The following is an 18819-nucleotide window of genomic DNA, read 5'->3' as shown; positions in this document are numbered from 1 at the left end:
CCCTGACCCCTGTCCCCTCAAATCCTTACCACATCTCTCGAAGGTGAGATTTGTCTTCTTTGTAGCCAAGAACACCTGAGTCTAGAAGGGTCCTTTATACCAAACATCAATGTGGGGAGGATCCCCACCTCAGCCAGTCTGGGCCACTGCTGTTTTTCCCACCTCCTTTGTTCTCTTCCAGCACGTCAAATACAGACTTCAGTTCCCTGATGCAGAACAAGGTATGGCCTTGGGTTTCTCCTGTGCTTTGAGATACTTAAAAGACCTCAAGATAACTCATGGGGCCTTCCCTGGCGGTCCAGTGGTTAAGATGCTGCCTTTTCACTGTAAGGGGTGCAAGTTTGATCCCTGCTTGGGGAACGGAGATCCTGCAAGCTGCATGGTGCAGCCAAAAAAAGAAAAAAACAATTATACAAAAAAAAAAGGTAACTCAGAGACAGAGATGCCTGGCAGCTTGCCGAGAGCCAGTGGCCTTCTCAGATGTGAGGGCAGAGAGGCGCTCACCTGAGCCTGGACACGTGAGGCTTCGGGCAGTTCTGAACCCCAGGCCTGGTTTCTGGGCTTAGCTTCACAAAGGGACAAGCTAACTTTTCCTCACAGAAACCCAATATTCAGCCATCCAAAGATTCACCCTAAGGACTCCTTTCACGAGGGGTTCATTTAGAAAAATCGTACTACAAAAGGGGACGGTTTATAGGTGAAAGTCAAGTTGCCCACACACAGCTCAGCCTTGCCCCTTCCCTTGGGGTTGGTTTTACATCACTTCTCACCTCAGTCCCAATGGATGGGCCTTGATTGGTCCAAACTATGGACTTGGTTATGTGCGTTTTCTTTCTCATTTTCTCTGTGTTAAAATGAAGGGCTCTCCATGAGCTAATGGAGTTCTAGAAAGTCAAGCTCTCCTCTAAGGACAGAGCCATGTTTTTCCAAATTTCAAAAGCTTCTTCAAATGGGGTGCTTGGTCCAGCTGGACAGGAACCTGTGAAAGGGAGGCAGGCAGAGTGGGGGTGGCTCTCTACCCTCTGTTCACCCTGGCTCTGCTCCCCAAGTCCCCAGGGAGGGGAGACGGAGGTGTGACCCCCACCCCGGGGTGATCCAGTGGCTTCTCCAGACCCCACATCCTCCTGATGGTGTGATGGTCTTTGTCCCGACAGAACCTGAATGGTGTGCCCACAGTCACCAGTTCTGCCAAAACAACAAACCTCCCAGGCAGGGAGCAGCACCCATCCCAGGTAATGGAACGGTACCTCCTGACCCTGTTTCCTCCGAGCTCCCAGGGGGCACTGTTCCTGCAGCTGTGAGGGCGTCAGGCAGGCGGGCTGTCACCAGGCCACTTCAGCCACCTGTGTGTGAGGTCTGCGTGTGCCGTGGAGACAAGGCATCCCACTCACTGCTGACTTCGGCAAGTTATCCCACTGCCCGAGCCCCAGTCTCATCAGCTTTAAAACTGAGGCTCAGTCTAGATCCGAGGTGTTCACACTACTCCTCAAAGGTGCTTCGGGGGCACTGCACATATTGTGTTCACGTATCCTGAGATTTTTAAGGCAACTGTTTTTCTGTTCCCTGATTTTCCTGGAACTTTTATCACTGAAACAAAATGCAGAAGTAAAACAGATGTGGAAGCTGGCATCACACTGCAACTCTTACTTATAACCCTAGATTTCAAGTTTTTGTGTTCATCAAAATCATCTCAATTATGTAGCATCTGTATCATCATAAATAAACACCATTGTTTATTAAATACCAAGCACTGTGCCAGGCATTTGCTCTCTAGTCTTGGCTCAACGAGAGAGCAACTTTGAACTGAGATGCAGAGAGATGTACCCAAGGCTTTGGAGCTAGTAAGAGGAGAACCTTGATTCCAATGCACTCTCAGTTAAAACATCGATATATGCTCATTAAATGCCATATTTGTTTCCTATAGACCTCCTTCCTATGGAGGTCCACGTCAGTTTTCATTAGGAGAAAGGATCATGGAAAACCACTGGATCAGAGACTCTCTGAGGTCTTCTCCAGCTCTTATAATCAAGGACTGTTTCAGGAGAATGCGGAAAGTTCCAGCCTTTTCTGGGCCCTCGTAGGAAGAGGTTATGGGCTTTGAGAATTGTGGCCGGGTGGCCTCTGCCCCCCGGTCTCCCCATGGCCTGGCCTCCCCATGGCCTGGCCTGGTGACATTTGTACCAGGCTACTCCTAGTCTCATGGGCCTGGCAGGACAGAGGGGCACTGGCTTCTTAAGCTCAGAGCTGAGATCAGAAGTCAGAAACCTCTGACCCTGAAAGGCCATCACATGGACCACTCAGGGCCTGACTGGACCAGGGCAAGGCTGAGATGTCTATGCAAATTGAGGGGGAGGAGAAAGAGGGGAGGAAAAATCAATAGGCAAGAAGGAAAAAGTGAGAAAGAAGGGAGGAGAGAAACACACTTTGACTCTCTGTCCAGTGAAAGCTGGACTCTTTCTATAATGCAAAGCTTCTTTTTTAGTCATTTCTGAACCAGGACAGTATTGTAACTCCACAGAGAATAACCATCTTCCATTTGGTATTTAAACATGAAGTAGAGAGCAGTCAGTTTTACTGGAATTCAAGTAAAAAACATAACTGTTAATATTTGTAACAACAAAAATAGCAATATTAATAGCTTATCATTTGTTAAATGCCAGGAAGGGTTCCAAGTACTTTCTATTTACTCTTTACAACAACCTGGCTGAGGAACTGGATTTTCCCCATTTTACAGAAGAAACTATAGTCCAGATGGGGCTGCCCAAGCAGGTCAAGAATAGAACTGGGACTGGGACCCATCTGACACCCAAGCTAAAACCATTTCCGCTGCACAATGATCTTTCATGCTTTGTGGGCCAGAAGCCCAAGCTGGGTTGGAGAAGTTCACTGACTTTCCTTTGGTAGGCAAAGCCACCAGTCCTGACCCCCAGCTCCAGGAACCAGGAGCTCAAAAGAAAGTACAAGTCCCAGCACGACCAAATGATCTGCAAGTGCCTCTCTCTGAGCATCTCCTATGCCGCCACCATCGGGGGTCTGACCACCATCATCGGCACCTCCACCAGCCTCATCTTCTTGGAGCACTTCAACAAGTAAGTAATCTATTTGGTCAACAAGTATTTACAAACCATAGCATGTCAGCAACAGACCCGGGTGCTAAGGATATAGCAGAAAATGGAATCAGAGCAGCTTCTATACAAAGGGCCAGAGAAAGGATTAAGTCATTACAGTCAAATGTGATGAGAAGGGTGGGATTCTGCAAGGGTGGCGGGGGGCAGCTGGGGCGCATCCATCTAGAGGGAGGAAATGCCTCCCCAAAGAGGTGATGATGAAAGTAGAGACCTGGAGCCTGAGCTGGAGTAAACTAGACAAAGGGAGATCTTCCAGACAAAACAGTGTAAGAGGCTCAGAGGCAAGAAAGCAGAGAAAATAAAGGCAATGGCAGAGGGAGAAAGGAGGCCAGGGAGGTGGATGCACAGACCACCCAGGGCCTCACAAGGCCCATGAAGGAACTGGAAATTCATCCGAAAAGGCTGGGAGAAGCCTTTGAAGAATTATAGGCAGTGAGTGAGGTGATCACATTTACAGTTTTGAAAACACATTCTGGATTTTTTAAATGGACAGTGGAATTTGGGAAGGAAAAGGCAGGAAGACAATCCAGGCTGCTGCTGCCAGCGCCCAGGACAGAGCTGATGGCAGCCTGGATAACAGTGGGAGGAGAAATGGCCTGATCTGAGCGAGCTTCTGAGGTCAGATTAGGAAAAACCTGAGAGAGGGGAAGCCCTGGATTCATTGTCTGAGTCGGGGCTTCAGCAGCTGGGGAAACAGAGCTGCCCTTGACCTACATGAGGGTAAAGATGAGGAAATGCTGATAGAGAAGTGGACATGTCCGGGTGGACACGTCCCTGAATCTCAAGAGGCATTTTCAGGCTAAAGACACAGATGTGGAGTCAGAGGCCACCTGTGCCATCCCTAGGCCACCAGGCTCACAAGGCCCTCATGTGGGGTTTAATGTCCTACTGTCAGTGAACAAGCAGCCCTACGTTTGCCTTTTGCTCTGGGCCCCACAAAGTAGATGGTAGCTGGTCCTAGTGATTTGCATATAGAAGCTGAAGCCCTAAGATTGACAGAGATTACTCAGGAAGAACACACAGAATAAGGAGATCAGGGGCATAAACATTAAGCCCAAACATTTAGGGACTTCCCTGTTGGTCCAGTGGTTAAGACTCTGCCTTGCAATGCAGGGGACATAGGTTCTATCTCTGGTCGGACATCTAATATCCCACATGCCGCAGAGCAATGAAGCCCACACACCACAGCTCAAGAGTACAGGCACCGCATTGAGAGATCCCCTGTGCTGCAACTAAGACCCAACACAGCCAAATAATAAATAAGTAAATATTTTTTTAGAAAAACATTTAAAGTAGACTAGAAAAGAGAATAAAACAGTATCAGACAGAGAAGAGGAAAATCTAGTGTTGTTCTATCCAAGGGAAAAACGTGGTCCATGTTGTTTAAAGTTGTTGAATGACCAGGCAAAGTAAGGACAAAAATGTATCCATTATATTTGATGATATGGAGGTTACTGGTGACCTAGGTGAGAACAATTTGGTCAAGTGACCTGAAAAGAAGCCAAATTTCAGTAGTTTGAGGAGTAGGGTGGAAATGAGGAAATGCAGAGTTGGCTATGAAGGGAAGGGGAGAGATGGGGTGATAATAAAGGGAGGGTAAAGAATGGCAAATAAATGGGGGAACAATGGAAATAGTCACAGACTTTATCTTCTTGGACTCCAAAATCACTGCAGACGGTGACTGCAGCTATGAAATTAAGACAATGCAATGACAAACCTAGAGAGAGACATTCCTTTGCTGACAAAGGTCCGTATCATCAAAGCTATGGTTTTTCCAGTGGTCATGTATGGATGTGAGAGTTAAACTATAAAGAAAGCCGAGCACTGTAGAATTGATGCTTTTGAACTGTGGTGTTGGAGAAGACTCTTGAGAGTCCCTTGGACTGCAAGGAGATCCAACCAGTCCATCCTAAAGGAAATCAGTCCTGAATATTCACTGGAAGGATTGATGCTGAAGCTGAAGTTCCAGTACGCTGACCACCTGATGTGAAGAGCCAACTCATTGGAAAAGACCGTGATGCTGGGAAAGATTGAAGGCAGGAGGAGAAGGGGACGACAGAGGATGAGATGGTTTGATGGCATCACCGACTCAGTGGACATGAGTTTGAGCAAGCTCTGGGAAGTGGTGAAGGACAAGGAAGCCCGGCGTGTTGCAGTCCATGGGGTCACAAAGAGTTACGACTGGGCAACTGAACAACAAAGCAGGGTCAAGAAAGGGCTCTTAAGATGAAAGACATTCCAGCGCTGATAGGAATGATCCAGATAAGAAATAATTAAAGACTAGGGAGAGGGGATGACTGACAGTGATGGCACTGAGGTAACAAGAGGGGGTGGGATCTCGAGCAGGGAGAGAATGAAGGAAAATGGATGAAAATGAGGAAGGAGATGGGAGGAAGAAGGATAGATCAAAGTTTAAGACCTAATTCCCCAGGATCTGAGCTCTTCACACCATAGTACTCTGCCCAAGCTCTGAGTTTCTGCCCTTCTGATTTAGTTTCTGGGCTAATTCATATTCTTTTAGTCTATATCTTGGGTGGTAAATTTATCAGAATCTTTACATAAATTAAGAAGCAAACAGATCTGAGTGATTCTCCTGAGTGCAACGTGTATACACTTCCATCATATCAAGTTTGGTTGCTTGGATGCCATTTTAGCGCATTTCATAATTCTTGGCTGGGCTCAGGACAGCTGCAGCTGTCAAGTGACTTCTTGATTATGTATTATCATATTTTTATCATTAGCTGTACTGTTAACTCTGCTTTATGTCTCCTAAGGACTATTTAGCTTATTACCCCCCAAAATACTACATGGAAATCCACCCTTTTCTAACCACTGTCCTGGTTCTTTCCCTTCCAGCCAGTATCCAGCTGCAGAAGTGGTCAACTTTGGCACCTGGTTCCTCTTCAGCTTCCCCATCTCCCTCATCATGCTGGTGGTCAGCTGGTTTTGGATGCACTGGCTGTTCCTGGGCTGCAAGTGAGTCCTAGGGCCCTGAGAGCAAGGCCCTCCCATCCATCGAGGGCCATGGCTCAAGCCCTGGGGGTGAGACTCTACTGCGAGCTGCCAAGTAACCATCAAGGATGCCCAGGGGAGAAGGCAGTGAAGCAGATGAGGACTCAGGCATCGTGTTTTCTAGATACTCCAAACACACGGGGACTCTGCACTTCTCTATGAGCTCTACAATGTAATGGTCTTAAGGTCAACCGACTGGTTAGAGGAAGGGCTGGATTCATAAAAAGTCTGAATTGGAGAGTAGTTAATGTAGTTTCATGGAGAGTAATTTGAACTAATTTCTAAGGAAATGACTCCAAGTAGAAGTTGCCTTAGGCTTAGTTTTATAGACATGACTGATTTATACTTAATAGTTGTATGAAATATGCTCATATCACTTAAAATAACATTAGACATTCCTCTTGTAATACTATTTCTAATACTAATCTACTTAGCCAGTTTTCCATTACTGATGCTTACTCCAAATTTGATCAGTTTCAAACACATAAAGGAAAGATATACCTGATGTTTTGCTATTAGTCCAGGGGACCCAACTTTCCCATTGCTCAGGGAATGTTCTCTAAGCTGAGCTTTTTAAAAAAATAACTCAAGAGACAATCATCAAATCAATGACAACTGTATACTTCCATACTCCCAGTATTGCTAATTGAAAACTAACACCCCGTTCACCCCAAACAACCCTATCTCTAGACAGATACACACACACACACACTTCTATGTGTGCTTGCAAAAAAATAAATATATAAGCATCTACATACATATGCCACATCACAATGATTCTCACTTAGGTAAAGGGTGAGTGTGTAAGGACTTCCCTGGCAGTCCAGTGGCTAAGACGCTGTGCTTCCAATGCAGGGGGCACAGGTTCAATTCTAGTTCAGAATCAAACAGGATCCCACAAGCCACACAGTGCAGCCTAATTAATTAGCTAAATTAAAAAACCAACTGGGAGCGGGGGAAAGATGAGTGTGTAGAAACAACCCCACATAAATACCCTCACGCAAGTCCATGAGACATGACTTCACATTTATATACCAGAGATTCACCCAGGAAGCTGGAGAGAAGGCTGCTGAGAGGCTGTGTTAACTTGGCAGACGAAGACACATGATAGGCAGAGTGAGGGGAGAGAAGAACCGTCACAGCCAGTCAGTAGTTTAGTGTTTGCTTACAACTTGCTCTCCACTTGCTCTCAGAAGTGGCCTTCATTCCTCTGCTTATTCTTCCCTTCTCAGTTTTAAAGAGACCTGCTCTCTGAGTAAGAAGAAGAGGACCAAAAGGGAGGAGTTATCAGAGAAGAGGATCCAAGAGGAATATGAAAAGCTGGGAGCCATTACGTAAGAATCAGTCCTTCACCCTCTCTCTTTCCCCAAGAGAAAATCACAGCAGGTAAAGTGTGCACAGAAGCAGCCTTGTTCTTGGTGGCCTCCTGAGCTGGGGGAGTTTTCCTCAAGTACAAATAGAGGTGCTATTTAATGCCAAAGACAAGCTGGCCCAGGCCCTAGGGGCCACTGTTCCCCGTTGCTATATTCCAAGTGGTTGAGCAGAAGCTGCGTCTCAGGTCTCCAGTTCTGGAGCCCTGATCACAAGAGCATCCCGAAGCAAAGTGAGGAGGCCAAGCGAAACGTCCCAGTTCCTGGAGGAGGTCTTCCTGTTTTCTCTTCTAGCTACCCGGAAATGGTGACTGGATTCTTCTTCATCCTGATGACTGTGCTGTGGTTTACTCGGGAGCCTGGCTTTGTTCCTGGTTGGGATTCCTTCTTTGAAAAGTAAATGATACCGTCTCTATGAACGACCCCCTCACCCGAACTCTTCAGGCAGTACCTACCAGAGTCCCTTCCTAGACTCTTAGGGATAGTCAGGAACCCAGAAAGGACTTTGTCCTCTTAAAAATTCGTCTTTCTTAGAGAAGTTGCAGTGCAGACTCAAGAAGAAAACAGTCTTTGGAGTCTGCCTCCAGGGTTGGGGTCAGGAGCTGCCACTTACCATCCACATGACCTTGGTCTTGTTACTTAAGTGCTTGTTTCGAGAGTTTAAAGGGAAAAATGTAGAGTAAAACACCACCTATAAAGGCTATGGTCACAGTGGCCAAGGGGTGTCCGCCCCCCCTCCATATTCCCGAGGGCCAGGGTCACAGGCCACAAGCTCTCAGTGCCAGCTTGTGCCCCTCCCAGGAAAGAGAACGCCCCCTTTTCTCTTCTCCTCTGTCTAAAATAACTCCTGCTCACTCCTTCCAACAGGTCCATAAATTCACACTAAGACATCTACCCTAGCTAGGCCCTGCCTCCAGACATTAAATCCACCAGTGGATGGCATGGCAGCAGCTGGCCAGAAGGAAGGCTAGGTCCCCACTAGACTAGGTGCCCTAGAAAGGCACCACATGCAGACAGGCTGTCCTGGGCCCGGTGTGACCCCTGGGCCTCCTGACTCTCCTCCCCAGCTCTGCTTGTCTCTGGCAGGAAGGGCTATCGCACCGATGCCACGGTCTCTGTCTTCCTTGGCTTCCTCCTCTTCCTGATTCCAGCGAAGAAGCCTTGCTTCGGGAAAAAGAGAGATGGTGAGAGGAGTTCAAGGGAAGAGTCGGGGCTGGCTCCAGTCAAATAATGGTCTAAGTTCAGAATTTCTGGAAGGAGCCTTACCATAGCCCTTCTGACTCCTCCCGGTGTAGCAGAGTATCCTCTCGTTCATCAACGAGACCCCTGTCTCCATGAATCACACCAGGAGGGTTCATCTGGCTCCGCCTGTCTCCCTGTGATCTAGGGGAGGACCGGGGGCCCTCGCTGGGCATGGAGCCCATCATCACGTGGAAGGACTTCCAGAAGACCATGCCCTGGGAGATCGTCATTCTGGTGGGAGGAGGCTACGCTCTGGCTTCTGGCAGCAAGGTAACCCTTGAGTCGTCTTATTGGGCCAAGTGTTTTTTCATTATGTAAATTATGTAAAGCCACTGGCTTTATATAATGAGTCCTTATGGTTCTGGGAGGGAAGATTCAAAGGTGCTAAGAGGTGAATGTCCACCCAAGTCGCTGGGAAGGGAAGCCAGGAATGGACATCATGTCCTACCCAGAATGTCTAAATGGCACCACTGGGAGCAGAGTCCTGGCACACAGGCATTCACACCTCATGTATGGGCCCACACCACTGCAGGTAAGAGAAATACTGGACTTTGTAGCCATCTCGTCTGGGGATCTGACAGTGGTGACAGGTATAAGGGCCCAGAGATGCCCCAGACTGATCCCTCAGTTAGTCTGTATGCCTATCCTGAGGCCCTGTGGAGAATGATGCTAAAGCGGGTATAGATGCCCCCTGATTTCCTGCGTGGGAGGATTTGGGATGAGATCTTTTAAAGGGGGCTGGTGGGAAAGAGTTGATTTTCCTAACCCTTTCCTGAAGTAACAACCATTAATAATCAGGTTAAGGTTCTCACTGTTTTCTTCCTCTGTCTTCTCTGTATGTTTAACACATTAACCCATTCTAAACGTGGCTCAGTTTTGACTGCCCATTGTCTGGGCCTCAATGCTATCTGCATCAGTAATCAGGTCCCAGGGTCCTCCACTTGGAAGGAACCATGGAGGACATGGGGTCCCCTAGCCCACCCAGGAGAGACTTCTTCCCTCCAGGACACCTTGGGTGACGAGGCCAGCCCTGCACAGCCAGCAGAGAAGTCACTCTTGACTTTCAGTTAAAGTCTTCTGGATGTCTTCCACATCTTGGTCTGGCTTTCTTCTCAGGAACCCTCTCCTCAGTAATAATTATTAAAACAATAAAGACACTTACGTTCCCCTAGATCATGTTTTCTTCCAACTAAAACTCCCCAGTTCCTTTAACCATTCTTCATAGGAGTAGTGACCCCTGACCACACTGGTCTCTCTCCTTAGGACTCACTACACCTTGCCTTTGATCAAAGACAGTCCGGGGGTGGTCAGTCTACTGCAGACTAGAGCAGTTATTAATAATAACTCAAGCCCCGTCCTGTATTTTACGGAAGCTTTTACAAGGCTTTGTTGGCACTCATGTCAATGTTTACACTGAAACCACAGTCAACTAATACCCTTCATTCTTTTCGTTGTTAGCCATTATTAAGCTTCAAATCCTTCAATCAGTTCTGTATATATGCTTTCAATATTTGATTCCAAGTCCATAATATCATATTTATCCTTGTTGAATTTCAGTGGTTAGTTTTGGCCACTGAGCCCAGCCTGGCAAGATTTTTTTTTTTTAACCAAAATTGTAAGTGTACAGTTGGTATGACTATAAAACCTACTCACTCTACTATTTTAATAATATAATTTAGGTACAGTATGTGTGATTCCTCCTGAATCGAAAATAATTTCAGAGTCTTAACATTAGTGAGGAAAATTCAATAAAAATGTTTTCATACCAAGGGTTTAAAAAATTAAAGTTTCCTTTATTGTGTTTTTCCCCCTAACTTTACAGTCTAATTTATCAGTTTATTTCAAATTATAGTATAAGCTAGTTCTTCTGAAGAAAAAATTACCATTATTTCACTTTACTTACAAGTACTGTTGGATAACATGATAAATAATACTCCATTTCTTTATAAAACACACTGCTTCCACTCAGCTAACTTCTCTGCCTCCTCTGTCTTTTCTCATGAGCAGAGTTTTATGTGTCACAAGCAATAGCAATTACAGAGGTTCGAGGCACTGCACCCACCATTAACTGAGGTAGTCCTCACATATTGCATTTATAGCTGTCAGTCAGTGGAGAAAAAAGAAGGAAGTGTCTCAAGGTAAAAATGGCTACATGAGAGAATTCTGCAGCCCTTTGGTTATCAGTTGTCTATGAGCGTGCCATGAAGTGGCCTGGGTGCTATGGAGATGAAATGAGCTTTTGATGAACTTGGAGAAGAGGAGAAAGGGTGGCCTGCAGACAACATAGTGAGGCCGTCCTTAATAGCAGAACAGGAGTAGGGCCCGCAGTTTGAGGAATCATAAAATGTCTCACCCTGTTTCTTGCCCTAGTCCTCATTTCTTTATTGCATTTGCAGTCTGGAGGGTGAACAGGAAAAGTCAGAGCATGTCAACTAGAGAAGGGAGAGGAGGGAGGGTGGGAGAGCTGGAAAGTGCGTACGGTAACCTGGGGTTTTTTAAGAACATAAACTCAATTGTGCCCTTCATTTTTAGGGGATGGGGAGAGCCCTCATCACTGGCAGATGAACATCTTCCAACCAAGTGAATTACTCCAAGTGGAAATATTGGTTTATTTGAGTTGATGTGTATAGGTGTTGCTAATGGAAAAGGTTCAAGACTTTATTTCATATTGACAAGAAGTACGGGCAGATTGTAGATCCTGATGTCAGCCGTAATGAGACCTGAACCTAACACAGGCTGAGGCTGAATGACCATTTCCAGGCTAGTGAGGTGGCCCCTTCGCCACGACATGGAGACAGACCTATAATTCCTCTCTCCCTCATTACTCACGTAAAATTTCTAATGTCCAGCCCTTGCCTACTCAGGCCCCAAAGACCAGAAGAAAGTTACTATCCAAACATGGTGATAATTTGTTCCTTTTCATGGGTGATAATAGAAATAGATTTCAAAAGCAGGAATAAGGATTACACTTGGCAACCTGTGCAAAGGGCATTGTTGATTGAACGGACAGCATGACCCTGTCAGAGGCTGGAGAAAGAGTAGCGGGTTTGAAGCTGAGCGGCCCACCACCCGCAAAGGCCTCCAATCCCTGCTGAGTCGTCACAGCGCCGAGGAGGATCACAGCAAGTGGAGGCTCTCCGTGCCCTGTGACAACAACTGACCAGGAGGCTCTAAGACTAAATGTGCAACCAATAAAAAAAAAAGAAGAATTTGCTGAGACCCTTGTGGTCCAGTGGCTAAGACTCCACACTCCCAGTGCAGGGGGCTCAGGTTTGATCCTTGGTTAGGGAACTAGATCCCGCATGCTGCAACTAAGACCCAGCACAGCCAAATAAATAAATATTAAAAAATAATAATAATTTGCTGAGCTATGAAGTGACTTAATCATAAAAACAAAACAAAACAGGAATGCCTGTGGATCCAGCCTGCCTAAAAATAGGGAGGCAAATTAGATGGCTCCTGGTGGTCCCTTCCAGCCCCCACCATCCCCGACCTTCTGGAGGCTGAGAGTGCCGCTCTCTCCTCACTGCATCTCCTTGTCTCCCTGCAGACCTCTGGCCTCTCCTCGTGGATCGGGCAGCAGATGCTGTCTCTGAGCAGCCTTCCACCATGGGCTGTGACCCTGCTGGCATGCATCCTGGTGTCCATTGTCACAGAGTTTGTGAGCAACCCAGCCACCATCACCATCTTCCTGCCCATCGTGTGCAGTCTGGTGAGTAGAACAGGGCTCCCAGACATCCAGTAACTGATAAGTAGATAGATAATAAAAGCAAGAGCTATAGAAACCCCTTCCCAAAAGTCTAGGCTTAACTTAGGGGCAGTTCTGAATGGAAACAAGAATGGACAAGATAACCGTAAAACCCTAGGATTCTAAAACCCCACGATTGCAGTCAATCTTTCTCTCCTGTGAAAGTGAAGTGAAAGTCGCTCAGTCGTGTCCGACTCTTTGCGACCCCATGGACTATACAGTCCATGGAATTCTCCAGGCCAGAATACTGGAGTGAGTAGCCTTTCCCTTCTCCAGGGATGAGACCTAACAGGAGGGCGGGAGAAATAGCTACAGAAAATGGAGACAAAAAGTGCTCCCAGAAGTACTCTCAGCTGCAGAGACCAAAACCACAGCTCTGTCATCACCGCCTCCACCCCGCTTCTCTGTCCAGGAGATTCTGAGAATTATGAGCAATGCCAGGCTCATTCCTGGGTCTCAGAACAATTTGTGATTAATGGAGTAGGTGTTTGCGCAGTGGGATGGTGGGGGTGGAGCCACTGGCAGATCTCAGCCTGGCTAAGCAGCCCAAGAGGTGATCCATCAAACACAACGCTGCCTCCGTCCCATTCTGTGAGGTGGAACCTGTAAGATGAAGGCTCTTCCTCACTGCCAGCAAGATAATATCCTCCTACTTTATCAGCCCCAAACTCCTCCCAGTCAGCCACTCTCTGCTCACTGCTCAGACGTCTCCCTCCAACTTCTCCCTTAAAACTTGCACTTAAAACCTGGTACCATTGAGGGTAAGACCACAGGTTCAAGTCCCACATAAGGCAGTTATCTTACCTAGGAAAAACAAAAACAAAAACCTTAGTTCTGCACCCCAAGAGCGAGAGATGTCTACCTCAGTCAATGCAACTTATTCATGAGATTTGTGTTGGAAGAATTTCTCGGCTGAAGCATCAAATTTTAAAACTACTCCCTTAGACCAGCACCAAGAAACAAAACATCCCTTCTAGTAGGAAGGCAACTTGGAGTCCCTGTTTCCATGGGGAGTGAGTGAGCAGCAGGGGCCCATCCAAGGAGCCTGGGACTACGTGCTTCTGAGGGCTTGGTTTAATTGTCCCTCACATGTAGTATCCAGTCAAGGGCAGCTGACAGCCAGCCATCATTTAGGCACACTCGTGATGATAAGCATGGGAAATGCAAGTCTAACCTCCATGCTAATGTTTCTGTGAATTCTCTCTTTTCCTAGTCTGAGACGCTGCAAATAAATCCACTCTACACCCTGATCCCGGTCACCATGTGCATCTCCTTTGCAGTGATGCTGCCAGTGGGCAACCCCCCCAACGCCATCGTCTTCAGCTATGGGCACTGCCAGATTAAAGATATGGTGAGTCGCGGGTGGCCTCTTCCCACCAGGCCCACCTGCCACAAAGACAGGGATGACTGGCCCTATATAGCCTTCTACAGTTTATTATTTTATAAGCAGTACCCCTGATCTATCATAGCTCAGCCCCAGGGTGGCAGAAAGAATGGTCCTGGTAAAAGGTTTTTCTTTGGTCCACAAGCACCAAGAATAGCAATCATGTGCTCTCCCCAGCCCTCATCTGGGAAAAGAATGGGAATGTAGACAGAAAAGGCTGGGACCGACCTGGGGTGTGACGCACTCCGGAAGCTGAGAGTCTTGTTCTAGTCTTTGCTCAGTTCCTGCATTGAACCATGGGGATGTTGGCCCAGAGTTGCTGGCTTATTCATAGGTTAAGTGTGAGACACTGTGTGAACTGAGGGTGAAAGATACTTAGAACAAGATCCTTCTCTCTGTCCAACCCTCTCCCCAACCAAGAAACCCCCGAAGCAACAACTGTAAAATGAAGCACCCATAGCTCATTTCTTAGTTTTCAGTGAGGCTCACGAAACACGGCTTGGAGGGGACACTTTGTGGCTGGTTTTAGTGTGGGGCCACCCTCCACCCCTCAGCCTACGCTCACGGCTGTGCTTCTCGACTCCCAGGGCTGACAAGGTTGGGGAGGGAGGAAACCCTCATACAGGTACCTGGGCCTGGCTGACTGAAATGGTCCATCCTCCCTTGCTGGGGGCTAGTTTTTCACTCCAATCCAAACTAGATCTTGGCAGCCTGTAAATATCAAACGGAGAAAAGGAAGAGCTTCAGGCTGGGAGCAGATACTCACATCCTCTCTACTCTCATACTGCCCATCTGAGTCATCTGAGTTACCTCGGGAATGGGGTCACAGCCGCCCCTCTGTCCCCGCCCCCCAGATCTTACTGCACAGCCCCATCCACTCCTGCCGAGCTCCACGACGATGCTCCTGTCCCCTCGGCCTCCCCCTGCACCCCCGATCCTGCTCCCTCTGCCGTGTGCTCCTGCCACTCACCCCTAGCCTTCACGCTGGAATCAAGGGACAAGAGTCAGTCATTTTTAAAGGCACCAAATGACGAGCAGTAAGCCGGTCCTGGGTTCTAGCCCCAGCCTGGGCACTGACTCAAGACTTCACTTCCGTCATCTGCTAAGTGAGCAGGTTCAGCCCAGATGCTCTGTGTGACCTCCCAGCTCTAAATGACCTTCACTTAGCTCCTTTAGAACCTGCCTCCTCTCACCTGCTGGGAAACGTGGGCAGTTCTCCATGCTGAAAGGCTCGGGGGGTCGGGATGATTCATAAGGACAGGGCTTGGGCCAGAAGGCAGAAGGGCGACTCACTGAGTCATCAACCACTTCCTCACATTCACTTTTCCCTCGCAGCCTGCCCGGCTCAGTCCCAGTCAATGGACTTGTGGGGACACCCTGCGCACTCGGGTCGTCACCCGCTAGGATGCCAGCTAGTGTACACTTTCCCAGATGGCCCTGGCTCTGCCACCCTTCCTCCCCCTCGTCCCCCTCCCACCTGGGCGTGTCGGCACCATGACAGAAACAAAGCCGTCAGAGCCGCAGAGATGGCATTCCCTCAGGAGAAAGCAGCAAAGGCCCCGTGCCACCAGCCAGGGCGCCGTCCGTCGCCTTTCTGCGGAAGGGCTGAGTGGAGGCGGCTGACCTTTGCCCAGGTGAACCCAAGGACACTACTTCCTTCAGCTGTTCCTTGTGGGGAAAACGCAACAGTCACAGAATACAGGCTCTCCTAGGAGGCCCTCACGTGTGAAGGCTGAGAGGCTTCTGCTTTCGTGAGCTCTGTTTGATCTCAGTGAACACATTTCCCAGTCATGCAGCTGTCTTAGTGCAACTTAACGTGCTGAGAGCTGGCGTCCCAAGCACGCACCTCCCAGGCCTCCGTGCCGTAGTGTGAGTGCTACAAAAGGAGAGACGATGCCAACGGCCATCTCCCAGCCCCAAGTCCTTCCTGTCCACCTGTCCTCTACAGGCCTGTGCCCGCCAAGAGGCACCACTAGAGAACCAGGGGGCAGTGAGGGGAGCAAGTCAGGGCCGTGCAGGGGGGCTGGGGTCACGTCAGGACAGGCTCAGGCGGGGGGCGCCGGGGCACTTGTGCTGTCTGCTCACAGTGACCGCGGGCTGTGTGCCCTGCTGTTGTGTCCTGCAGGTGAAAGCTGGCCTGGGGGTCAATGTCATTGGCCTGGTGACAGTGATGGTGGCCATCAATACCTGGGGAATAAGCCTCTTCAACCTCAACACGTTTCCCGCCTGGGCCAAGGTCAGTAATATCACTGATCAGGCCTGACCCCAGGAGCGACCAGCGCCCAGCAGGCTGAGAGGACCACCAGCAGCACAGGACCCCCTCAGAAGATTCCTCCATCTTCCACCTCCAGTGACGTGCGGAGAGCCTCCAAGCACAACGCACAGGCCCGGATGTGTGTCTTCCGCTCTGCCCTCCCTCCTCAGCGCAAGGAAACCTAAAACCCCTCTCCCTCCCTTGTAGCTTGTCTCTCCAACCAGCTCTTTCTGAATGAAAGCCGGCAAGAGACAAAAGTCTGTCCTCGTTGCCCCTCAGAGGCCAAGCCTCACAAACTGACCAGTCTCACTGGGTTTGATGTTATTCTTAAGTTCTCAGTCCCGTTTAGGAATAGAAGGAGAAAACCCAAATCATCCTTCCAAGTGCAGAGAGTGAAACCAGTGTCATCTCCTCTTTGGGGGAAAAGTCTCACCCAGAACCTGAGACCTGACATCGGCTTCTTTCTCCCGGGTGTTTCTCGCCCAAGTTCTCTCCACAAAAGGGCAGTTCTTAGTGAGGCCTCTTTGTGGCAATCAGTACTCTCTTATCACTCCTCTTTTAAGTGCCTCTCTTCAATGGCTTCTCTATACCCTGGCACCAAACCCCTGCAAAGAAATAGTGTCCCCTTCAGAAAGAGGCTGGTGCTGTTCTGTCAAAGGAAAAGGCAGCAGAGAAAGAAGACACGTTGGGATCAGTCTCTCTCTCTCCACTCAGCACTAACCATCAATACCACCATGCTGGTTAAGCGTTGGGAGGAAGGAAAAACCTTCACAGTTCATACCTGTCTCACTAAGGAGGCGGAAACTGTGATTAAGACCACAGCACTATTGATGATATGTTGATGGGCTTTCTCCAGGAGGTAATGAGTAGCTCGTCCCTAAGAAGACAGGCACAGAAAAGTCCAAACACATCTGTCACTTTCTAAAAGCTGCTGAGCCCCTGGAGGGGAGGGGAGATGTCTCATGTCTCTTAAAGTCTCCAGCAACTTATATGATACAGTAAACTGTGTGCGTGTCTGCTCAATAAATGTCTTCCTTGAAATGATTCCACAAGTCCAGGCCTCCTCCTTCTTCCTGAACTGCACCCCTATCCCCATGATAGGACTGGATGTTGCTCCCAATCCCTTCAGCATGACACATTTCAGATTTCTACCATCAACTACTTGCTAAATACATCTTATGGGAAAAGGAGGAAACCATAGTTACAGCTCTGCTTGAATTGATTTTAAGTTACTAATGATAGCAAGTACAGTTTTCCAACAATGATTTACCAGTAAAGTCACTCTCTTAGTTTATCATGTATCTGTCAGTTACAAAGTTTCTTTTGTGCCAGTCAAAAACCTGCACCAGGTTTAACCAGGAATATTACTGCTGCTTCCAGTTAGCGCAGGCCAAATTACCTGGCCACTTACAAAAGTGAATGAGGCCAAATGAAATACCAATGTTAGGTACACTATGGCAGGTCTGAGGAACCAGCATCGCTACCAATCATGTTGCTTTGAAATATTTCTGAGTCAGGATGTCACTCCTATTGTCAGGGTAGCCAAATGGTCGAGCGTCTGACCTGTTTCAGAATTTAAGACACCAAACCTTTAAGTCAGACAACAAGGCAATGCACAGATAATCAATAAGATGCTGGGAGTATAAACAAGCAAAAGGAGAAAGAAAAGGTGACAGATAATGAAGTTGACCTCAGGCTTTCCTGGTGGTCCAGTAGTTAAGAATCCGCCTGCCAATTCAGGGGACATGGATTCAATCCCTGGTCTGGGAAGACTCCCCATCCTACAGGGCAACTAGGCCCACAAGTCCTAGGCCCGTGCTCCATAACAAGAGAAGCCACTGCAATGAGAAGCTCTCACACAGCAACTAGAGAGACAGCCCGCATGCAGCAACAAAGACCCAGTGCAGCCAAAAAAAAAAGAATTCAGTTGACTTAGAATGATTGGCCCCTGTTCAGCTATTTGAGACCCTGACTTGCTCTGAAACAGAAAGCAGAGCAGCTCCGTGAAGCTGCTGCCACGTCCACCAGGCGGCTAACACTCTGGAGCAGTCAGTTCAGAAAGGGTGTTTATTTCGGTCTGGTCGGTAGACCGAACAGCACTGTTCTGTCCCCAGACCGGAGATTCAGTCCAAAGAAGCCTGCTCATTCCAGATATGACTAACGAGTGTCCGCTGTGACTAACAACTCCTTGTCTTCTAAAGTCACTCTGCTGCTGGACACGACCTAACAGCTCTACTTGGTAGTGCTGTCTTTTGCAAAGACATTAAATTTGATCCTTCTCATATCACAGCTCTACATGGGTGGGAAAGCTGTAAATGACCATCTTATACCAGCTCATTTTATAGATGATGAAACTGAGAAACAAAAACACCAAGTAGAGTTGCATCTTATTTTCGATTATACATCAAATTTTGCTTTAAGTTGTCTCGGAAATTCCTTTAAGTCACCCATGAAGTACACAGTATACAATCTTTTATGTTAGAATTCACATGAAACAAAGACTCGTGTGCCATTTTAGTAAGTAAAAAATAGCTAGTTTTTCCCCCCATTGTCAGAGTAGATCTCTTATTTAGCTGAACCCAAATAAAGTAGGTGGCTTCACATTTAGACGCCTGTTTGAAAAGTGCATCTCAACACTAGGATCTCCCAGGCGAGCGAGGTAACTGAACCACGGTGAGACA

The 18819-nt window shown here is 47.9% G+C and overlaps 1 protein-coding gene and 1 long non-coding RNA gene across 4 annotated transcripts in view; one reads left to right on the top strand and one right to left on the bottom strand.

The window, feature by feature from the left end:
• The window catches only part of LOC122438681, a 32059-nt gene extending 17300 nt beyond the window's left edge, over positions 1-14759 (bottom strand). The window contains exons 1-4 of one of the 2 annotated variants that reach the window (XR_006268605.1): positions 14514-14759; positions 14113-14242; positions 771-979; positions 129-375 (exon numbers count right to left, since the gene is read on the bottom strand). This is a non-coding gene — a long non-coding RNA (uncharacterized LOC122438681). Of the gene's footprint in view, positions 1-128; positions 376-770; positions 980-14112 lie in introns of both variants that reach the window. The other variant, XR_006268606.1, reaches the window with a different exon arrangement.
• Positions 1-17182, top strand: part of SLC13A4 (solute carrier family 13 member 4) — a 42485-nt gene extending 25303 nt beyond the window's left edge. Inside the window, exons 6-16 of one of the 2 annotated variants that reach the window (XM_043463796.1) lie at positions 182-221; positions 1155-1232; positions 2905-3089; positions 5985-6104; positions 7373-7474; positions 7805-7906; positions 8597-8694; positions 8898-9022; positions 12303-12464; positions 13714-13851; positions 16010-17182. In XM_043463796.1, coding sequence (XP_043319731.1) covers positions 182-221; positions 1155-1232; positions 2905-3089; positions 5985-6104; positions 7373-7474; positions 7805-7906; positions 8597-8694; positions 8898-9022; positions 12303-12464; positions 13714-13851; positions 16010-16147 — 1288 coding nt within the window. In that variant the 3' untranslated portion in view covers positions 16148-17182. Of the gene's footprint in view, positions 1-181; positions 222-1154; positions 1233-2904; positions 3090-5984; positions 6105-7372; positions 7475-7804; positions 7907-8596; positions 8695-8897; positions 9023-12302; positions 12465-13713; positions 13852-16009 lie in introns of those variants that run through there. The other variant, XM_043463797.1, reaches the window with a different exon arrangement.
• The last annotated feature ends 1637 nt before the right edge of the window (positions 17183-18819 follow it).

The sequence above is a fragment of the Cervus canadensis genome, chromosome 3 (genome assembly GCF_019320065.1).
Source record: "Cervus canadensis isolate Bull #8, Minnesota chromosome 3, ASM1932006v1, whole genome shotgun sequence".
NCBI lineage: Eukaryota > Metazoa > Chordata > Mammalia > Artiodactyla > Cervidae > Cervus > Cervus canadensis.
Note: the sequence above shows the minus strand (reverse complement) of the source record. Positions and strands in the feature narration are given on the sequence as shown.